The sequence below is a fragment of the Lissotriton vulgaris genome, chromosome 10 (assembly GCF_964263255.1).
Source record: "Lissotriton vulgaris chromosome 10, aLisVul1.2, whole genome shotgun sequence".
Classification (NCBI taxonomy): domain Eukaryota; kingdom Metazoa; phylum Chordata; class Amphibia; order Caudata; family Salamandridae; genus Lissotriton; species Lissotriton vulgaris.
The window spans coordinates 19846089-19865270 of NC_141698.1; the positions used below are offsets into that span (position 1 = coordinate 19846089).

The following is a 19182-nucleotide window of genomic DNA, read 5'->3' on the forward strand; positions in this document are numbered from 1 at the left end:
TAGGTCAGGCTGGATGGACGGTTCCTTTTGGAGTAAGGCCAAGGCTGACTTACAAGTTGCGGGTCTCTGTCTAGATTAGTATGAAGGTCAAAATAACGATGGATTGGAATGTGGCTCCAAGTGAATACTGATGACTGATTATTTCAAGCATTGCATGCATAATTCCCTGCCTTCCCAGAAAGGCTACCCATAAGAGCAGCTAGAGTGCCCATCTCCCCAGAGCCCCCCCTCTCAGGCTCACCCGGAGTTCCCGATGAGGATGATCTTCAGACTGGAGCGCCCCAACATGTCAAGAGGAACCTGCAACAGAAGACAATAAAGAAGAACATGAGACTTTAAGGAAAAGAACTAGGAAATATAAGGGCTTCGTGCATTAAAGGCAGACACCAGTGGAAAGAGAAGAGCTTGTGAAATTGAAACAAGATACCTAGAGAAAGAGAAGAGCAAACATCAAAGAGAGATTGAAGAGAAAGGTTCAGCTAATGGAAGAAGACCTAACAGATAGAAAAAGACCTAGGAAAAGCCAACATGGCATCAAAGAAATACAAACAAAAAAAAGGGACTTGAGGCATCAAAGACCTAGAGTAAGAGAAGGATTTGTCATACTGAAGACAAATACCCGAGGAAAGTGAAAGCGAAAAGAAACAACTCAGGAAAGAGAAGCACCTGAAACAACCAAGAAAAGAGGGTGAAAGAGAAGGAGTTGAGACATAGAAGACAAAGACCTGTAGAAAGAGAAGTTCTTTCTGCATTGACGGAAAAGATCAGAATATAGAGACGAGCTTGTGACATCAGAAAGACCTGTAGAAAGAGTAAGGAATGAGACATTGATGATAAAGATAAAGGGAGAAAAATGTCTAGAGAAACGGAAGGGAGTGATCTAGATAAAAAAGTAAATTTCAAGAAAGAGACCAAAGAGAAGGACCGGTGAAATCGAAGAAAAAGATTGCGTGGGAATCAGAAAAAGCAGTAGTATCAAAGATAAAATCATGAGCAACATCTAAAAGAATAATGTATAGAAAGGACTTGAAAGAACTTAAGAGACAGACCTTGGGAAAAAGAACTGGCTACATTGAAGGGAAAGTCCTAGGGTAAGAGGTAAACTGGTGGACCGAAGACAAGGACCTGGGGAAAGACAACTAACGACAGTCAAAGAAAGAGAACTAGTGGTCACATTGAAAAGAAAGACGAAGGGAGAGACACTGAATGGACAGCAAGCGCTCATGCCATGTACCCAAACCCCTTCATTATTATTAGAGGCCAGGAGAAGACAAAAGGAGGAAGTAATCTTCACAGTCACCATTGAGAATTCATGTTATAAAACCACAATGAGAAATGGTGTTACCCGTTGTAAATCCTCCGCTCCCTGTCACCACCACCACTCTTATTTGGAGCTCAGAAACATTTTTTTATTTTTATTTTGATAAACACATTATTACTGAGAATAATTTTTTATTTAGGTCAAATGGCTTCTTCCACATGACTAAAGACTTATCAAAGGCTTTTTAGGGTCCGACAGCAAAATCTACATGTCGGGTCCCTGTTGACCGCACCGCTCTCCTCCTGGTGAACCTACTGTACATCAGCTACAGCAACCTGTAAAGCTGTGTGTCACCTTTCGGTCACAAGAAGGGAAGGAGCCAAGACTAGAGGGCGACTGTTTATCTATTTTATTGCGGTTTACAGACTGTAGAACAACAAAACAAAGTCTTTCAGTCAGACACGTGGTCGGTGGCAGGTTTGTAGTCCTCGGGCACTTCCTGGGTCGGGGTCCGGGACACTCCAGCACATGGAAGAAAAGAAAAGAACGTGGCTTTTAAGTGGTTTGTTCCGTTTACTAGAAACTCTCGGAATAGGGAGGGTGTGAGGGATAAAGCAAGGACCACCACCACATTCAGTGAGTTGTGCACGGCTTTGCTAAACGAGGTGCCCCAGTGCTTGCACGGTCCCCTATCAGGTCCCTCCCTTCTTAAAGTTCAACAAAGAACCCAAACGAGCACGCACCTGGGAGAGCCACGCGTCCTCCTTCGCGTGGCTGGGCGAAACGCGGTGTCGTTGGCCTCCTGGCTTTACTGCTGCCTCCGTCCGCTCCTCCTCGGTTACCGGTCCGGCACCTTCTCTGCTCCTGGTGTCGTCCACGTCCAAGGATTCCGTCTCCACGGTGCTTTCCGCCTTCCCGGTCGCGTGGTTCTCCTGGCGTCTCACTTCTTCCTCCCACGACGGAGACACGGCGTCTTCCGGGTCTCTCCTCATATGGTGAGAGGCCACTCCTGATAGGCCCGAAAAGTCAGGTGGTTCCGATGCGAAGCCTTCGTCACGAACACAAAGGCTATCCTTAAAGGGCCCGTAGTAATCCGCCTGTTGAGGAGACGGACAATCAGTTAGCCCTGCCGGGGCTGAGCATGGGACCCCCTGACACTGTGGAAGCTGAGTGACTAGTAAAGATCTACCATCAGTGGTACCCCTTGCACCAGCCGTCTCCGTCACAAGCCCATCTCTGTCCCTGCAGAGTCGCGGGCTCCGCAGGAATGTGTCACGAGCGACAGCGCCACGTGTCGGCTTGTTTTCGGCTGAGCTTTCTGCCTCCCGACTGTTTTACACATCCTATGCCTTTAAAGTTATCACATAATTACCCTTGTGGTATGGGGCATCTTGTGCCAACCCGGCACGTGGATGCCTCCGGCCGCGAGTCTCCTGCATTGTTCAATTGCCGTTCCACAACGGATGCTGGAACGATGGGTTTTCCACACACAGTTTGCTCATAAGCCATTCAGGGCACAAATCTGTATGAACTTTCCTTCCTCTTAAGAGAGAAATATGTGACACACCTGTAGTACTAGGCGGTGAAATGTTATACGACCACACTTTGGTGTTAACAAAATCTTGAACATCCTGGCAAGATGATAGAGCCCACTTGAATACCTTCCTTCACCAGTCTGTTTGCCCTATCGACTAATTGCGAAAAACACAGTTGATGGACAGAATGCAGAACAATGTCTTACATTCACCCCAGTACAAAGATCCGGGCCTAAATCCATCGTTATTTTGCACTCCACACCACCCTAGGTCAGACAATGGCTATATGCAAAACAGCCTTGACCCTGTGCCTCATGGGAACAGTCCAGCCCGAACTACCAAGCCATGTCTTTCCTAGACCGGAATCAAGCATCCAAAAAAACGATGGATTTAGGCCCAGATCTTTGTACTGGGGTGAATGTAAGACATTGTTCTGCATTCTGTCCATCAACTGTGTTTTTTGTAATTTTCACCCCGAGTGGGCTGGGTATGCTCAGACGCGAGTCCCAGGCTCTCCACATCACTGGAGTCAAGCTATCCAGGCTGAAGAAGGCTGATAGCCAGAAACCGGCCCTTGGATGCCAACAGGAACCAAGGATGCTTAGCACTTCCGGTTCAAGAATGTCAATGCCTAGCGAGCTAACCTGCTAATGTTATATAATGTAAGTTGACTCCTACGCTCTCAAACAGCACACACCACCACTGACACGATGAGTCCTTGCCGAGGTGCAAACAAAAGAATGGGCGTGAAGTTTACTTAATGTTATGCCAGGCAGATTTATATAGCATGTGGCGACCCAAAGGCTTCTCTGTACCAAGTAGTCTCATGCACATTTAGTTGCAGTTTTTGCTGCCAAAGGCGGTGCAGTGCGTTCTTTATAAAACTTCGTATTTGGTTCTGCACTTTCTAGCTGGTACAGTCAGTAGCTTCGTGTGACTCTAGGTATGCGATTTAAGCTCCAGAGAGGAATCAACATTTTTTTACTGGACCTATACAAAAAAAAATCTTCATCTGTAAAGTACAGACAGATTAAAGCAAAGTGCCTGCGACCCGGAAACAACACATGCTCTGCCAAGGTAAACACTTAATATTCCTTAAAGCAGCCAGGTGGCCCCTGCATTGCATCACCTTCATTCAGCCACGCAGGCGGCTTGTGCACCAGAACACGAGTTTGTGAGATTTAGGTTCGTTTTACCCCCGTGTGTGTCGCTTTACAAATTCAAGCTTGAAAAGAACCCCTGGTTAATAATATCTGAATTAGTAAAGGTGGCACACGAGACAGAACACGAAGGGGATTTGGTAAAATGCAGCTCTATTTGGGCATCACACTGAAACAATATTGTTTGTTTGTTCTAAAACAAATATTCTGTTTTTAAAGCGAGACAGTTTTTCAGCAAAATAAATATAATGAAACTTGAGAAGACGTAATCAGATTTTCAAAGTCAGGAGTAAAGGGGTGTCATGGAGACACACAAACAATCTAACCTGAAACACACTACTAATTTACAGATGTTTCAGAGGCACCGTGATGCCACTGCACTAAAATAATTCTCTTATAGATGATGGAATTATGTAGTTATCAACCAAACTTTAAGAATTGCATAGAGGGCAGAAAGTCAGAAACAAACCAACCTCAGAGGAGAAGTCGTTGAGCTCTTCCAAGGCAGCCCCTCAGTTCTGAAGGGTGGAAAGTGAAAGTAAAACAGTCCTGGTTTCAGCACAGCCCAGCTCAGAGATTATAACCCCTTTTGTTCTCTCAAATTTCCTTCAGTTCCATGTCAGCACTGTCGTGAGCCACCCGGCAACTACTGTTACGTTGGCTGTCGCACGCATCCTGACGGTCAGGCGTGGCCAGAGGCTATAAATAAAGACGCACGTGGACGCTTAAGGTCATTGTGCATGCACAGCAGCCAGAGTGTAGCAGTGTGTAAGGGCCGGCACGGGTAGGCCTAGGCAATATTTGCTGCGTGCTTCCTGTCCAGGGAAGACTTGGCTTGGCAGGTCAGGCTGGACTGTTCTCATGAGGCACAGGGTCAGACTGATTTGCATATAGCCATGTCTGAACTGGGGTGGCAGAGTGGGCTAAAGAACGGTGATGGATTAAACCGAGATCAGTTGACTGGGGGTGAGTGTCTGAAAAGTTTCAGGGCTCCGTCCATCATCTCCTTGTGTTTGCTTTGTTTGCCCGAGTCAGGAGCATCATATCCAGTACAACCCCACCCTCCCACAAGGTCCTGCTGAGCACGCCGGTGTGCCGCTCCTTGCGATTTGGAGCAACAGCTGAAGAAGCGCTGCTTGGCCCCTCCGACAGTCCCAGGAGAGGGTTTGCGACTGTGCAGACGTCATTCCAGCCCCATGCTTGCCACCAGTTTCCAGTTGGTGCATGGAGGCGGCCTTTCAGAAAGACGGAGAGAAGTTGCTGCATGCTGTCTCGCCACGTGGCTACGGCACGGCGCCCTGGGAGCCTACTACAGCTTAAGTCGCCGGTCAGCTCCTTATACGGTGAGAGCATCGGAGGCTTGCCGGCTGCCTGATGATCCTGTGTGGCCAACCAGGAACCATCTGAGACCCAACTGTGCTGCGTGTGTCTGACAAAAGGATGGGAAGTGCTCCCCAGCCATTCTGCCACACATGAGCAAAAACAAGTAAACAAAAATAGACTTTGGAAGGAACAGATCCCCAAGTACTGTGAGGATGCATGCCTGTGCGCAGCTGGTGAAAGGAGCCCTTTTGCATGCACTAAACCGCGGGCCACTGAGTTCCAGTGATAAGGTAGACAGTGAGTGCCAAGTACACGTACAAGCATTTTTGCAGCAGCGCCAGATGAGAGCACCACGCCAGCACCGCCCTAAGATGCAGTCCCTGCTGCAGCTGTGCTGCCAACGCACCAGAGAAGCGTCCAGGCCCCAGTGGCAGTATTAACGCCATTCAGCCAGTTAGCTGATCCAGCGATGGTAGCACCAGGACGGCGCCAGTGGATTGGACGACTGCAGAATTTCTTTTGTGCCATGCTTGAGATGGACTGTGCCGTTAAGAGTTCCTTGGTGCTTCATATGGGCGGTGTTGAATTATTTGATCTGTTTGAGAATTTACCCAACATTGGGGCAAAAGCGGATTTTGATGAGGTTGTGGCCGCACTGAATAGACATTTAAATCCGGATTACAAATGATTCAAACTGCGACAAGCACACCAGTTGGAAGGAGAGTCAGTGGACACCTTCTTTGTGCTGCTGCGCAAACAAGCGAGCACGTGCACAGGGATAGACAAGCAGGAGGACATCAGAGCTCAATTAATTCAAGGTTGCAGGTCATCCAACCTCTGAAAGCTGATATTGCTGCAACCCGTCATCACGGTGGATGAAATCCTAATCCTGGCCAGGTCTCACGGGCTGGCGGACAGTCGGGCTGGAGCAATGGAATCGGCACTAGTCCTTGTTTGTCAGCTCCAATGGCGGCCACAGTGGTGAAGGTCAAGGAGGAACAGGTGGAGGCCATCAGATGGTGCCCAGCGCCAGGATGGGGGACATGCCCCAGCAAGAAAGAGTGAGATAGCATGCGGAAGCAGCAGATTACCCAGCCATGAGGATGTCCAGCACAGGGGAAAACGTGTTTGAAGTGTGGCGGATCGCACCACTTTGCAAAGGTCTGTTGCAGTTCCACCACAGGATACGGCCTATTTGCAAGAGGTAAGAAGTCCCTGAACATTTGTAGTTGTCGCTGGAGGATAGAGGGAATGACCAAACCCACCTCACGAGGCATCAACTAGATGACGACAAAGAGGAAGAGGTGTTAACTATATCTTTTATAGACCGGAACAAACAATGACAGAGCCTGCCCCATTGTGCCAATTCCAAGTAGACGGCGTGAAGATGTCTGCTCTCATTTATACAGGAGCAGCGTCAGTTAATGTCACTGACTGAGGACAGTGTGAGAAAGTGCCATCTATCTTGCATTGGTATGGCCCCACTTTTTTCTGATTGCTGATGTGCTTTGACTGAGTGTGCCCTGGGCTCATGCCAACCAGGTACCCAGGGCCTGTGTTCCTTCCTTAAAACTGTGTTGAAACTAAAACCCAATTGGCATCTCTGGCCACCTGTCAGCCCCTAGTAAATGGTACCCTAGGTACCCAGGGCATGGTAACCAGAGGAGACCCCTAAGGGCTGCAGCACTTATTGTGCCACCCTTAGGGGCCCTGTACCCTGACATCCACACCCTGCCTTTGCAGGATGAGTGTCTAAGTACAGAACTAAACAAAGAGTCGACATGGCACACATCCCTGTGTGCCATGCCCACAAACCCACTGCCCAGGCATACATCAGTCACCCCTCTAGCTGGGTGCCCTATGCCAGTGGTGAGGGCACAGGTGCATGAGCCCTGTGCCCCTACAGTACCTAGGGCCATTCCTGGGCCCTGTTAGTACAGTGATGCCATGAAGAGTATATGGTGATGGGAGGTCGACATTACGAACTCCACAGCATCATAATGGCTACACTGAAGACTGACAAGTTTGGTATCAAAATTCTCAGCACATTAAATCCACACAGATGCCAGTGTGGGATTTAATGAGAAATGCACCACAGAGGGCGTCTTAGAGGTGCCCCCTGAACCCTAACCACAATTCACGTCTGGGCCGAGTGGCTGCAGAGGCTGCCACACAGCAGACATGTTGCTGGACCCCTGGGTAGAGAGCCCCCGCTCTCCTGGCCTGCAACAATGAACATCCTGGGATAGGTGCTAGGTCTCCTCCCCAAGGATGGGCAGGGGGAAGCTTCAAAGGCATACCGCCTCTGTGAGCTTCTCCAGACCATTTGCTGTACCCAGCAACTGGCCCCCACCAGTCCTGACCCCCACTCTGGCGGGATGACTGGCAGGAAAAACTACGTCAGGAAGGTGGGTGTGCCAGCCTGTTCCAACCCCACCCCTCAGGTGGGGGAGACTAGGTGAAGCACGACACCGGGCTCCAGCCATCTTGAAGATAGGGAGCCCTGACCAATCACAGCCAGGCTCCTGCCTCCCTCCCACAGGAGAGGAGCAGGCTGTACCCGCCTCAGGACAGGGACCTATTGGTCCCAGCCCTTGCCCTACCTGTAACGCCCCTAAATTCAGTATTTAGGAGCTCCCTGAACCTTCCTTCCGTAGATCCCGATAAGAAAAGAAGAAAGAAGATCTAGAAGAAGAAGACCCGCCGTGCAGCTGCTAACAACAGGACAACAACAACTGACTTGGCCCCAGCCCTACCAGCCCTCGATCCTGGAACCTGCTCCTGCCTAATCCCAGCGACTCTCGCGGACAGCAACCTTGGGACACCCAGAGGACCTGCCTGCTTTGACCCTCTTAAAGACTGGGACTCCCATCAGCAGAGGCTCTGCTGCAACAACACCCCTGGTGCCAGCCAGGAAGCTCCGGATCAGCCCACTCTGCACCCGCCGAGCCCGGCCCCTGCCCAAGTGATCCAAGACAACGAGGACGTCCCCCCGGCGACTGGGACCTGAAGTCCAGTGCCCCAAGACCCTCCTCGACGACGCCTGCAGCCTCAGGACAAGGGACCCCGACGACCGCGACCAGCAGGGGGTAAGATATCCTTACCTCAAAAGACACCCCTGCACCCGGCGGCCCCCTGTGCCCAACTCCTGGGTGTCTACCTATCCTACAAGATCCCAACTTACCCCTCTAAGTGTTGGTCGCTCCAGAAGATCCTCCGTCCCCGAGCCTGCAGCCTTTGTTCCCTTTTCAAGTTCCTCATTGAATAACATCGAGTGCCTGACGGCTCTAAAGCACCCTGAACCAGCCGCCCGAGTGCCCCTGGCAGTGCAACCTGTACCCTAACCTACTTCCCCATTTGCCCTGAGCAAGTGACCAGGAGCCCAGCTCCCACAGCCGCGTGGCCTGCCAGCCAGCCGCCACCAACCGGAGGCCCCCTTTCCCTCATTGGATAACATTGGTCCTAACTACCTCTGCACCCTGCCGCCCCTGCGCCGCTGAGGGTGAACCAACTGTACCTACCTGACCCTGGGGGACCCCTGAGTCTATGCCCAGAACCCTAACTTCACCATTCGAGTAGTCACCTGGAAACCGGTAACTCACTTACCAGCCATTGGATAACATTGACTGGCTTGACTCGAAAAATCTTCTAAGTGTGGAGTTTTGGAAACTTAAAATATTCCTATAAAATCAACCGAATTCCGAAGTACTCACCTGTGATCAGGAGAGAAGCCAGTACTGTACCTTGTAGCCCAGTACTGAACCGCAAAAGTAATCCTTACCAGGTTTACTAGTAACCTGTATTTACTCCATAGGAATCCATTGTCTGCTTTTCTATGAAATTTCTTCTGTCTACTTTTGAAAACTCGAAATATTCTTTAAAAATCATACAAAATACTGAAACGTAATTACTTACCTGTTTTAGGTTGAGACCCCAGTGCTGGACCTAGGAGCCCAGTACTGGATTACAAAAGTAATAAGATCGTACTTTACCTGCAACCTGAATTTCCTCCCATTGGATAACATTGCCAGATTTCTGTTGAAAAGTTTCTAAGTGTGAACTTTTAAAATAGCTTTATAGTCCTGACAAATCACTGCAGTAACTAAAACTTTTTACTAAATTGTTTTCTGCTTGGACCCCAAGACTGAATCTAGGAGCCAGTCCTGGAACTACCAAAGTAATCTACAAAGTATTCAGCTGTGTTTATATAGAAAAACCCATTGAGCTCAAGGCTAAATTGTGTTTAGAATTGTGTTGCCTACTGCAACCCCTATACCTATGGTGTTCACAAAGTTTATTGCCTTTCTGCAAAGTACTCTTCTGAGACCTCTCATATAGAGAACAGTATATTTTGATACCTGTTGGTTCTAAAAATAAAACAACTATATCTTTTGATACAAAAACAATTGTCCTGGAGTTCAGTCATTGAGTGTGTGAAACCTTTTGCTGACTGAGTGGGTACAACAAATGCTTTACACTGTCCTCTGGTACTGCCTTACTGCTCGACCAAGCTACCACTTTAGAGAGTAAGGTCACACCTGGCTTTAACCTCGGTTATACCTCTGGGGTTGGTGGACTCTATACACACTGTACCTTATCTTGGTCCTGTATATATAGAGCCACTTTCTCACAGACAGTTCCTGAAGTTGAACCCCAGACCTGAAATCCTTCCTACGAAGGCCAAAATATAAATGTATGCAGTTCCAGACCCCAAAACTTTGAGAGGGGTCATTGATGTTGAGGTCACCAGCGGTGATGCAAAAGCAAGAACCAAATTCCACCTGGCTAAGGGCAACATTGGAACGCTCTGAGGGTGTCACACGGCTGAGGACTTGGGGATAATGTTCTTTGCAAGATAGGCACCAGGTCCAGGTCCAGGTCCCACCTGAGTATGTTATCTATTATATATGCATCACTCCAGCCGACTACAGGGAACATACCAGGACTTACCAGTCAATCTCCTCAAGTCTTAGGGTTGCCGTTCATCCCTCTTCACTGCCAGTTTATTTATATACCTGTACCATGTGTCCCAATGCACCATCTCCCCCTGTTGTAGTGGGAGCAAGCGCCAAGTTGTGGTTTTGGCTGTGGCCCATTTGAGGTCATCTCTCATCCAGAGTGATAGAGAAGGGGCCATTGTGGACTTCCTTACTGCTCTCGTCCTGAATATTCAGATATTGGGGTATGCTCCCACCACCTGCAGAAAGTCCATCTCCGGGAGATGGGTACCATGGGCGTCTCAGGTCAGCACCAGTGAAGAGCAGTCATGGAAGCATGATATATGTTTGATGTGGATAATTAAATTGGGCATACTTCAGCTGCAGGTTCCTGGAGATCCTGTAGACCTGTCCTAGTGCGAGGGACCACTACTTGTCTGTGAGCCCCTGTCCAAGTGTGAGGGCCCATTTCTCCCACAGAGCGTGAAACTTTGGGTCTCTGGACTCCAACAGTCCCTTGTAGATTAGCGTAACTGCGCACCTGCCCACTCCGTGCTCCAGTAGTAACTGTACCATAGGTGATGAGGTGGCCTCCACAGGGTCTGAGCCCCAAATGGTCCCTATCCTGGTTGTCAGGGCATTATTGGTCAAAAACTGGCCCTCATCGACCTCATATCGGTCCCGGAGTGCCTGAATGGTCGGCAATGCTGTATGTTCGGACAGATCGCCCACAGTAAGAACAGTTGCCTCTGTCAATGGGCTTTTGCAATGGCAGTCTGCCACCAAAAGCAGGGAGTGCCCACAGCAGTAGGGCAGGAGCATATGGCTTGGGGCCCCATCTAGGGTGCACATACATGCACCAGCAATATTTAGCTATTGTGGCAAGGTGTCCCGTGCCCTGAGTGCCTCTCTGGGAGTCCATAAGCCACTCCAGTATGTCCCGGACTTCTGTGACCCGTAACAAAGAGTCCCTTTCAGAGTTTGCTACAGTCAACAGCCAGAGCATGGGCAACTGTAGCTGTGCCGTGGAGCAGTACAGTTAGTAACTGGGGGCTCCCAGCCCCCCTTTCCAGAGGGGCCTACAACTTGTGTAGGGCCACTCTCTTTCTCCCTTTGCTCCATATCAAATCAGAAAGGATAGACTGCAGTTCGCAGAAAAAACATTGAGGGAGGGGTATCGGAAGGGCTGAGAAATGATAGAGCAGCCATGGTAGTATCAGCATTTTCGCACTTCCCACTCTACCCATCGGGGAGAATGGTAGAGACGGCCAGAGTGCTAGTAGGACCAACGAACGCTAGCCATCACAGCCCTGAGGTTACCTTGCATGAGATCGTTGTCCGAATGATAGACATTACTCCCCAGATAATGGAAGGAGTCATATTGCCAGGTTAAATCCCATATATTAGGGTTCCTCCTTTTCCAACTCTAGAGAGTTTTTGGAGGGGAAAGATGCAAGATTTAGTTCAGTTCAGTTTCAGGCCAGAAACCGTTCCAAATTCATCCATCACTTCCATCGCACGGGGTAGGTCTCTATGCACATCTCAGCTATACTAATGCATCATCTATATAGAGAGACCTAGATTGCCTCTCATGAGTCTCCACTCGGTATCCCCCACTGTGGGCCGGCACTAAAAAAAAAAACAAGCCAGCTACATCACTAGGGCAAGAATGATTGGAGAGAGTGAACAGCCTTGTCTGGTTCCCCTGCCCAATCATAAGTTTGTGATATTTCTTTGTCCAGGCACTCCCAAGCAAGCAGATCCATGTATAGGTTCTCTATCCATTTCAAAACCTCGGGACCAAAGCTCATCCGAAGCAGGACTTCCTGAAAATAAGGTCTGTCCAGCGTATCAAAAGCTTTTTCGATGTCGAGGGAGATCGACACGTATGGAGACAACCCCGGAGGGTGTTCCAGGAATAAAACTGTTTTGGTCATGATGCATCAAAGTTGTGAGGCAAGGCTTCAACCGGTTTGTAGTTGCCTTATCATGAATCTCGCAATTTAAGTTCAGCAGGCAGTATGGTCTGTATGATTGTGCGTTTAATGGATCTCGGCCTGGTTTAGGAAGAACCACTATCAGCACCTCCCTCAAGGTCGCAGGTAATACTCTCCAAGCTTGAGTAGAAACATTTGTAGCAATTGCAGTGCGAGGATGGCCATATAAGTGGAATAGAATTTCACATGGCACCCATGGAGATTTGTTGTATGCCATCTAATCGATCGCTCGCTGGATTACCTCTAAGTTCATTGTCTCATCTAGGGATTGGCCCTGGAGGGGGTCAAAGCGTGGGATTGGAAGGTAATCCTGCAGGAGGGGTCTATCCTGCCTTCCCTCTCTCAATACAGAGCACTATAATAGCCGAAGAAGGCAGTGTTAATGTCAGTCTGTGTCTTCAGGAGAACGCCAGTCTGAGTTTCAATCACATTCAATGGCGGTCTGTCACCTCCTGTACTTAACAACCAGGCCAGATGCCCGGCAACATATTCCGCATAGCCCAATTTCCCCAGTATGTCCAGTAGTACCCTATGGTCAGCCCCGAGTGTGGAGAACGTGTTCATCTGACCAGTACCCTCCCCACCTGTATTTTCATCAAAATGTCTTGAAAATCACCCCTAGCCCACATGCACCCCACCTAAGCCCAGAACGCTACAGAGTTAGATATCCACACAAGAAAAACTGTAAATAAAAGCAAAAGTCCCAAACTCCCAACCCCAGATCAAGACAGGAGTCCCAGACCATGTAGAAGTAACACAACATAACAAATATAAATAAGTCAATCGGTCAGGGGGTTAACCATGATTGAAAAGTGGAGCAACCATGCCACACCTATTACACAGTTACAGAGTGGCCCCCTCACACATGAAATAGAGACTCATTCAGCTCTGGAAGCTACAATAAAGGATGTAGCGTCTGAGGTTCAGATGACATGGCCCGCCGTCCTTGGGGTACGAGCGGGCCAGTCCAGAGGTCTGGCGGGAAGTCATCCTGAGCATATGTCGGCACCCGCTCCAGTGAGTCTGCCATAGGATCAGGAGAGCTCACGGTCTGACTATGGAGGGATTCCAGCTCAGCTATAGCCACTGCTCGCTCTCTTTCTCTCTCCACTGCTGGTTTCTCTGAGGGTCTGCACCTAGGTGCTCCAGACTGCTGGTACCTGGGCCTCCTGCACAGACTACTGCCAGATCTCTGTGAGTCTCATGGTAGCGGGGTGACACCCTTTGTCTTCAGCTATTCCCAGGCTTCAGCTGGGGTCGGGGAAAAAAAGGTGTGTCCTGAGTTTACAATGTGCAGTTTAGCTAGAAACATAAGAGAGCAGCGTATGCCCAACAGGCGTTGTTTTTGCATGAAAGATCCCTGTCTATTCTGCACATCGGTGCTATAGACTGGGTAAATGTTCTCCTTATTGTTTTCCACTTGCCAGGGGACTTTCGTATGAGCAACCTGAAAGATGTGTTCTTGGTTGCGATAGTTAAAGAGCCATGCCGCCACCGGCTGTGGGGGGCCCCCTAACTACGATGCCCTCCCAGGAGCTCTGTGGGCCCTGTCAACTGAGTAGAAGGTGAATCGATTACCCCTAGCGTCATATTGAGCAACCAACCCTCAATAAAGAGGTCCATGTTGGGGCCCTCTGCTCCCGCCGGGAGCCCCACAATGTGAAGGTTATTGAAACGTGATCTGCCCTCTGCATCTTCAGCCCTGTTCCATAGCAATATAACCTCTGCTTGGAGGGCCTGCAGTTGTGCCTGCATTTCTGTCACCGGGGCAGAGGGCTGCCTGGCCAGACTAGTTTGACTCATCTTTGTCTCTCAATTTCACTGGATCTGCCCATAGCAGACTCATTTCAATCGTCAAGGTGTCCAGTTTTGGGTCTTTGATAGACTGCAGAAGTTCATCAAACCTTTCTGCATTCACAGGCATGGTTCTAAGCCCGGCACCATCAACCACTCTCAGTGTCACGTGGGCATTAGAGAGATGGGTAACTCCACTCAGCTCTGTAGGCTTCCCCTTGCGGCACCAATGCGGCACCATGATTGCATGTCAAGCAAGCAGCACTGAGGGGTGGGGGGGAGTGGGCTCCCCCGCAGGCACAGTTCGCTGTGGTGCCTCAGCCATATGGTATGGTTAGGCACATCGCCGTCTGGCTGCGCAAATCTCAAAATAGGAAGGCAGGGATAGATTGCGTGTCACACTAGTGCTGGAAAGTGTGCACGTCTCCCCATCAGGCCTCTCTTGTATGTGGCGATCTTTTCTAGGCAGGCTTCGGTACTGCAATCGTGTCCCTCCCCCGCTGTATCTCCTATGGGGATGAGTGAGAAGGGAGAAGCAGCCCCAAGGTGGGACTTCGGCAGAGCTGGGAATGTTCCCCCATAGCCGTCTCTCTCAGAGCGAGCAGTGTTGTGTATCAGGATTTTCTACATCATCTTTCCAAACTATTTGTCAAAAATCTCCTTGGGTATTATTGCCCAGGGGAACCTGAATCAGTTGTGGAGGGCAATTGCTTTCTAACCCTAAACCTCAACAGGTTCGTATAACCCAGGGCTCCTTTTACACAAAAAACTCTGAACTCCTAATAGCATTTCTCAATGACAGTAGCACTCGAGCATGTCCACCTACACCATCACCGTAATATGAGCGCACCTAACATTGTTTTTCTTTCTCTCCACAATATTCTTTGGATCCCTGCACGTCCTCGCAGAATGCTTCACTATGTCACACAATTTACATTTCTAAGCATTGTCCAGACAAAGCTAGAACATTGCATCACGGTTGCTACATCCACATTTGTTGCACTCATAACATTTATGGTCATTCTTACCATGACATTCACCTCCTGCATTACGGTTTGACAGACTACCCACACCTGAGCACTTTGTTTCATTTTTATATACACTTATTATTTCATCCACATTTCAGACTGCTCTGTTGCTTTAGCAGTGGCAAAAACCATATTGCAAACTGGGATCCCCCAGCACCCTCAACTGTTCCTGTATTTTTTGTTTTGACATTCATAATTATCTGATCACACATCCCTTGATCTGCCATTATACCAAAGTTGCATGACTGCATTGTGGGTGCCCTAACTTTAGCTACAAACTTATCGATTCCCCACCTCTGGCGTGAGGTGTCGAACATGTATCAATCTTGGGTAATGCTCACATTGGGTTTGAGCATTTTTTCTAAACTCATTAGTACATCTTCTTTACCCCGCCTGGGGTACAACTTTAGCAAAAGTCTTAAAACGACTTGCTTTTCTGACTCTAGCTTAGGAAGTAATACAGTCTTCTGCCTTTCAACAGCCTCTTATCCCCTTCTACGGCTTCCACATTAATGAAGAGCGCCTCCATCCAGCGACACCATTGGCTAAAAGATTCCCCTTACTTTGCATAAATCTAGATGGTGGTTCACATGGTCATGGTAAACCCTATGGAGAAAAAAAACATTTGCAAGTGAAAGCAGAGTAACGATAATGTGTGGGGGCACCCCATCGAAGCATCGCGCGCTCAAGGTTCGCTTTGGATTATGCGCAGCATAGGTAAGTCTAATGCAGCTCATCTGCAGCATATTTTCCTTCAGTCTTTGGCTCAATAGATAGACAGATACCTCTTGCGAAGCAGTTGTTTGCCAGCCAGTCAGGGTAGATGAACATGCTGTAGATTCATTCTGGAAGAGGGGTTGTGGGTTTCCCAGTGGATGGCTGGTCACATCTCCTCAGCCCACCCGCTCTCACAGCCCCTCCCAGTCGCACTGTGACACCCCAGCATTCTATGACCTCATAATCCTGCTTGAGAAAGGCAGGGGCGGGATGACCAGCACAGCAGGTGACTGTCAATCAATGAGTGTTTCTATAGCGCAGCTTCATCACCTCTAGGGGTCTCTGGGCGCGGAGGGAGCCGGGTCTCTGTCGGATGCCCGCCAGGGAGGGTGCTGCTCGGAGGTGGAGTAGCAAGTGGTTCCGGGTCTTGGGGGTGATGTAGGAGAAGGAGCGGCCCCCGCTGCGGCTGGGATGGATGCAGGTGATGTCGTGAGGGCCAGAGAGGAGAAGCGCAGGTGTCTTGTGGGTAAATGGAAGTGCATTCAAAGCTATTGTGCTAGTATGTAAAGTGATACAGTTTAGTGCCGCACCAGATAAAGTATTCTGCTCTGTTTGGAGATCATCTGAAGTGCTGCAAAGCTGATTCCAATGTAGTTGAAATAGCACAGTACCACAGAACATGTTTACTGCCTACATCTTGTGCAAGGCGCCTTCTCTAGGACTAGGGGAAATTGGCATAATTTCCTTTGTGACTATTAGGTGAAATGCATAAAAAATTCAAAAAAACGATTGAAATGTCAGTCTGGCCTTTTGCACTATTTTTTAGCATAAAAGCGTCCTAGCATCCATTCTGGACACGAGGACGCATTTTGTGCTTAAAAATAGTGTGAAATTGCATGTAAAGTGAACAGCAGAGCGTACTGTTCCTTCATGTGGTCCCTGTGCTCCTGCAATAGGACTTCTGCCTGAACTTTATCTCAATTACAAGACCTGGTGTAATGGTGTGATCCTGGGCGTAATGTGTAATGCCGGTAGTTATACTAGATTACGCCAGCGTAAGTAACATTTCATCCAGGCCTAGTTATCTACTCCAGCGCTTCAACACTTGTCCCTGGGAAGCCATCATGGGATAACCAAGCAGAAAGACACATGGTTACCGAGATGGTAGACGGTAGCAATGAACTGGGGGGGGGGGGGGGGGGGGGGTAACTCACACCTTCCACCGTGCACCTAAAGGCCACCCAGAAACAACCAACGCTAATTGGAAAGATCCAGTACCTTGTCAGGAGTATGAGGCACTAGAAAAATTATATATGTACTCAACCATCTAGAAAGTACTTTGGGCTTAGAAGAGATAGGAACATGACTTCTACGAATTCCATCACAGTGCAATGCTACAGATGTTAGACCTGACATCCTTGGTGTGGTATTGCCCCATAGTGTTTGGCTTCGCTCCCTGATTTTAACTGAACTTGTTTTTGTTGTCATTGGGGCTCTGTGCGCCACCCCCTGCTAACCAGGGGCAAAGTGCTTCGGTCTTTAAACGTGGTAAAGTTGGCACACACCCAATTGGAACATTTCATTTCTTTGTGAGTTCTTAATGAATGGTACTATGTGTACGAAGGGCCTGTAAATTAAAATGCTGCCAGTGGGCTGCACCACTGATTGTGCCTCAACCTTCCATAGACCTGTACAACATGTCTCAGGCCTGCCACCGCAAGCTGTAGTCCCATGTCGACCTAGCAAAATAAAACTTTTGCTAGAGCAAAACCTGACTTTTGAATAATTATGAGTCACCTCCAGGGTAGCCCCTAAAGGCTTATAGGGCAGGGTGCATGGTATTTCGAAAGTCGTTTTTCACTGTTGTAAGGCAAAGCTTTCCGATAGACTAACAGTGGGTTACCTTATTGCAATTCATAATTGCTAACTTCAGTTTGGGACCAGATAGAGAAATGCTATTTCCACTCAAAGGAATTGTAATTTAAAAACCTCTTAAATGTTGAAGTCAGATTTTAAGGTGCAATTTTGAAATGTCCACTTTTAGAAAGTTGCCATGTTCCTGCCCAAAACAACTGTGCCTTTCTGCCAGTGTCCTGAGTCATACGACTGTGCATTGCTCTCCTGTTGTATATTGCTGTCTAGGTATTGAGGCAAAAGAGGCCTAAGTATGAGGGGAGGGACTTCCTCACATGAGGGCTGGGGAGGAGTTGTGCCCAACACAGATGACACTTCAAAGGTCCCTGCCTGCAGCACGCACAAAGACACCTGATACCAGGCCTGCCCTTGCCGTTGTCACCCCAGGCAGTTTGGGGACAGGGTAAGGTGAAGAACTGACCAGAACCAGTTTTGTGGGTAGGTCAGGGAAACCCTAAACACAAAGGCTGCCACCAGGTATAAAAGTGGGACTTTCAGAACCTCTCATCCGAACACTCCTGGACCTGTGGAAGACGTAGGAGGGCTGCCCTGCTGTCTGAAGGAGGAGGGTTGGATATGCTTGCCTTGAATCCAGGCTCCCCAGCAGTGACTCCGACGGTCAGTTGGCTGACCTCTTGTTTGAGCTGCAGAGACAAACACGTTTTTAGAGGCAACTGACCAGCTGACTAGCACAAACTGGACCTGCCTGAGCCCTGCTCATGGCCTTTTGATGAAGTGAGTCTTGATCCCCAAGAGGTGCCCCTCAGGTCCTGGACCGTTTGCTGGCATCTGAGTGCTCTCCTCCTGGGGAAAGTTGAAGAAACCGAAGTTTTGGTCTCCTCGTGACTGCAATGTGACCTTTTTTTAATTTAAATGTTTTCTTTTACAGAGTTTTATATAGCGCAAACTTTATATACCGCTTCTTGCCATGAATCAACTGCCCGCGATGACCAGCAGCACAATGCTTCAGTGAGATCTACTCTTCACACAGACAGCGACAGCCCGCGTTGACCACCAACACAAATCTCTAGTGACAACCGGCTCTTAGCACTACAGCAGCTCTCACCCGGAACACCCAACCTCCTCCTCGTGGCCCCCGCCAATGCAAACTGCATTCTTCCCACGGACTAGGGTAGGTAACGCATCCACGGGGCGAACCTCGTCCCTGTACCTGACCCGCGCTCCATCGCAGTCGGCTTGAACGTGTTAATTTCCTCCGGTTTACCGTGACCAGATAACCACGATTGGCGTTTTGTGCTTTTTGGTACTCTTTGCACCTAACACTTAAAATCTCCTAGGGGGCAAGGTTGGGGCAGTGTTGGACCCCCGTCGGAATACCTATCAATATCTGGTCCCTTTGTACTACAAGCCGAGCGCACAACATACCCTTCCAAGCAAAGAGGTGGTGAGATTTAATGAACCACACAATTCCACCTGTTCAAGACAAGAGCTGCCCCAGCAGAGGCAATCAAAAATAACAAGAACGCGGTATCAGAAGGTGGTTCTCAAACAGGTG

The 19182-nt window shown here is 48.9% G+C and overlaps 1 protein-coding gene across 4 annotated transcripts in view; it reads right to left on the reverse strand.

Annotated features, from left to right (window-relative positions):
• The window catches only part of LOC147684356 (ras-related protein Rab-7a-like), a 143773-nt gene that overhangs the window by 63098 nt on the left and 61493 nt on the right, over nt 1-19182 (reverse strand). For 3 of the 4 annotated variants that reach the window (XM_086940256.1, XM_086940259.1, XM_086940257.1), the window contains exon 2: nt 242-300. In XM_086940256.1, coding sequence (XP_086796382.1) covers nt 242-288 — 47 coding nt within the window. In that variant the 5' untranslated portion in view covers nt 289-300. Of the gene's footprint in view, nt 1-241; nt 301-4429; nt 4605-19182 lie in introns of those variants that run through there. The other variant, XM_086940258.1, reaches the window with a different exon arrangement.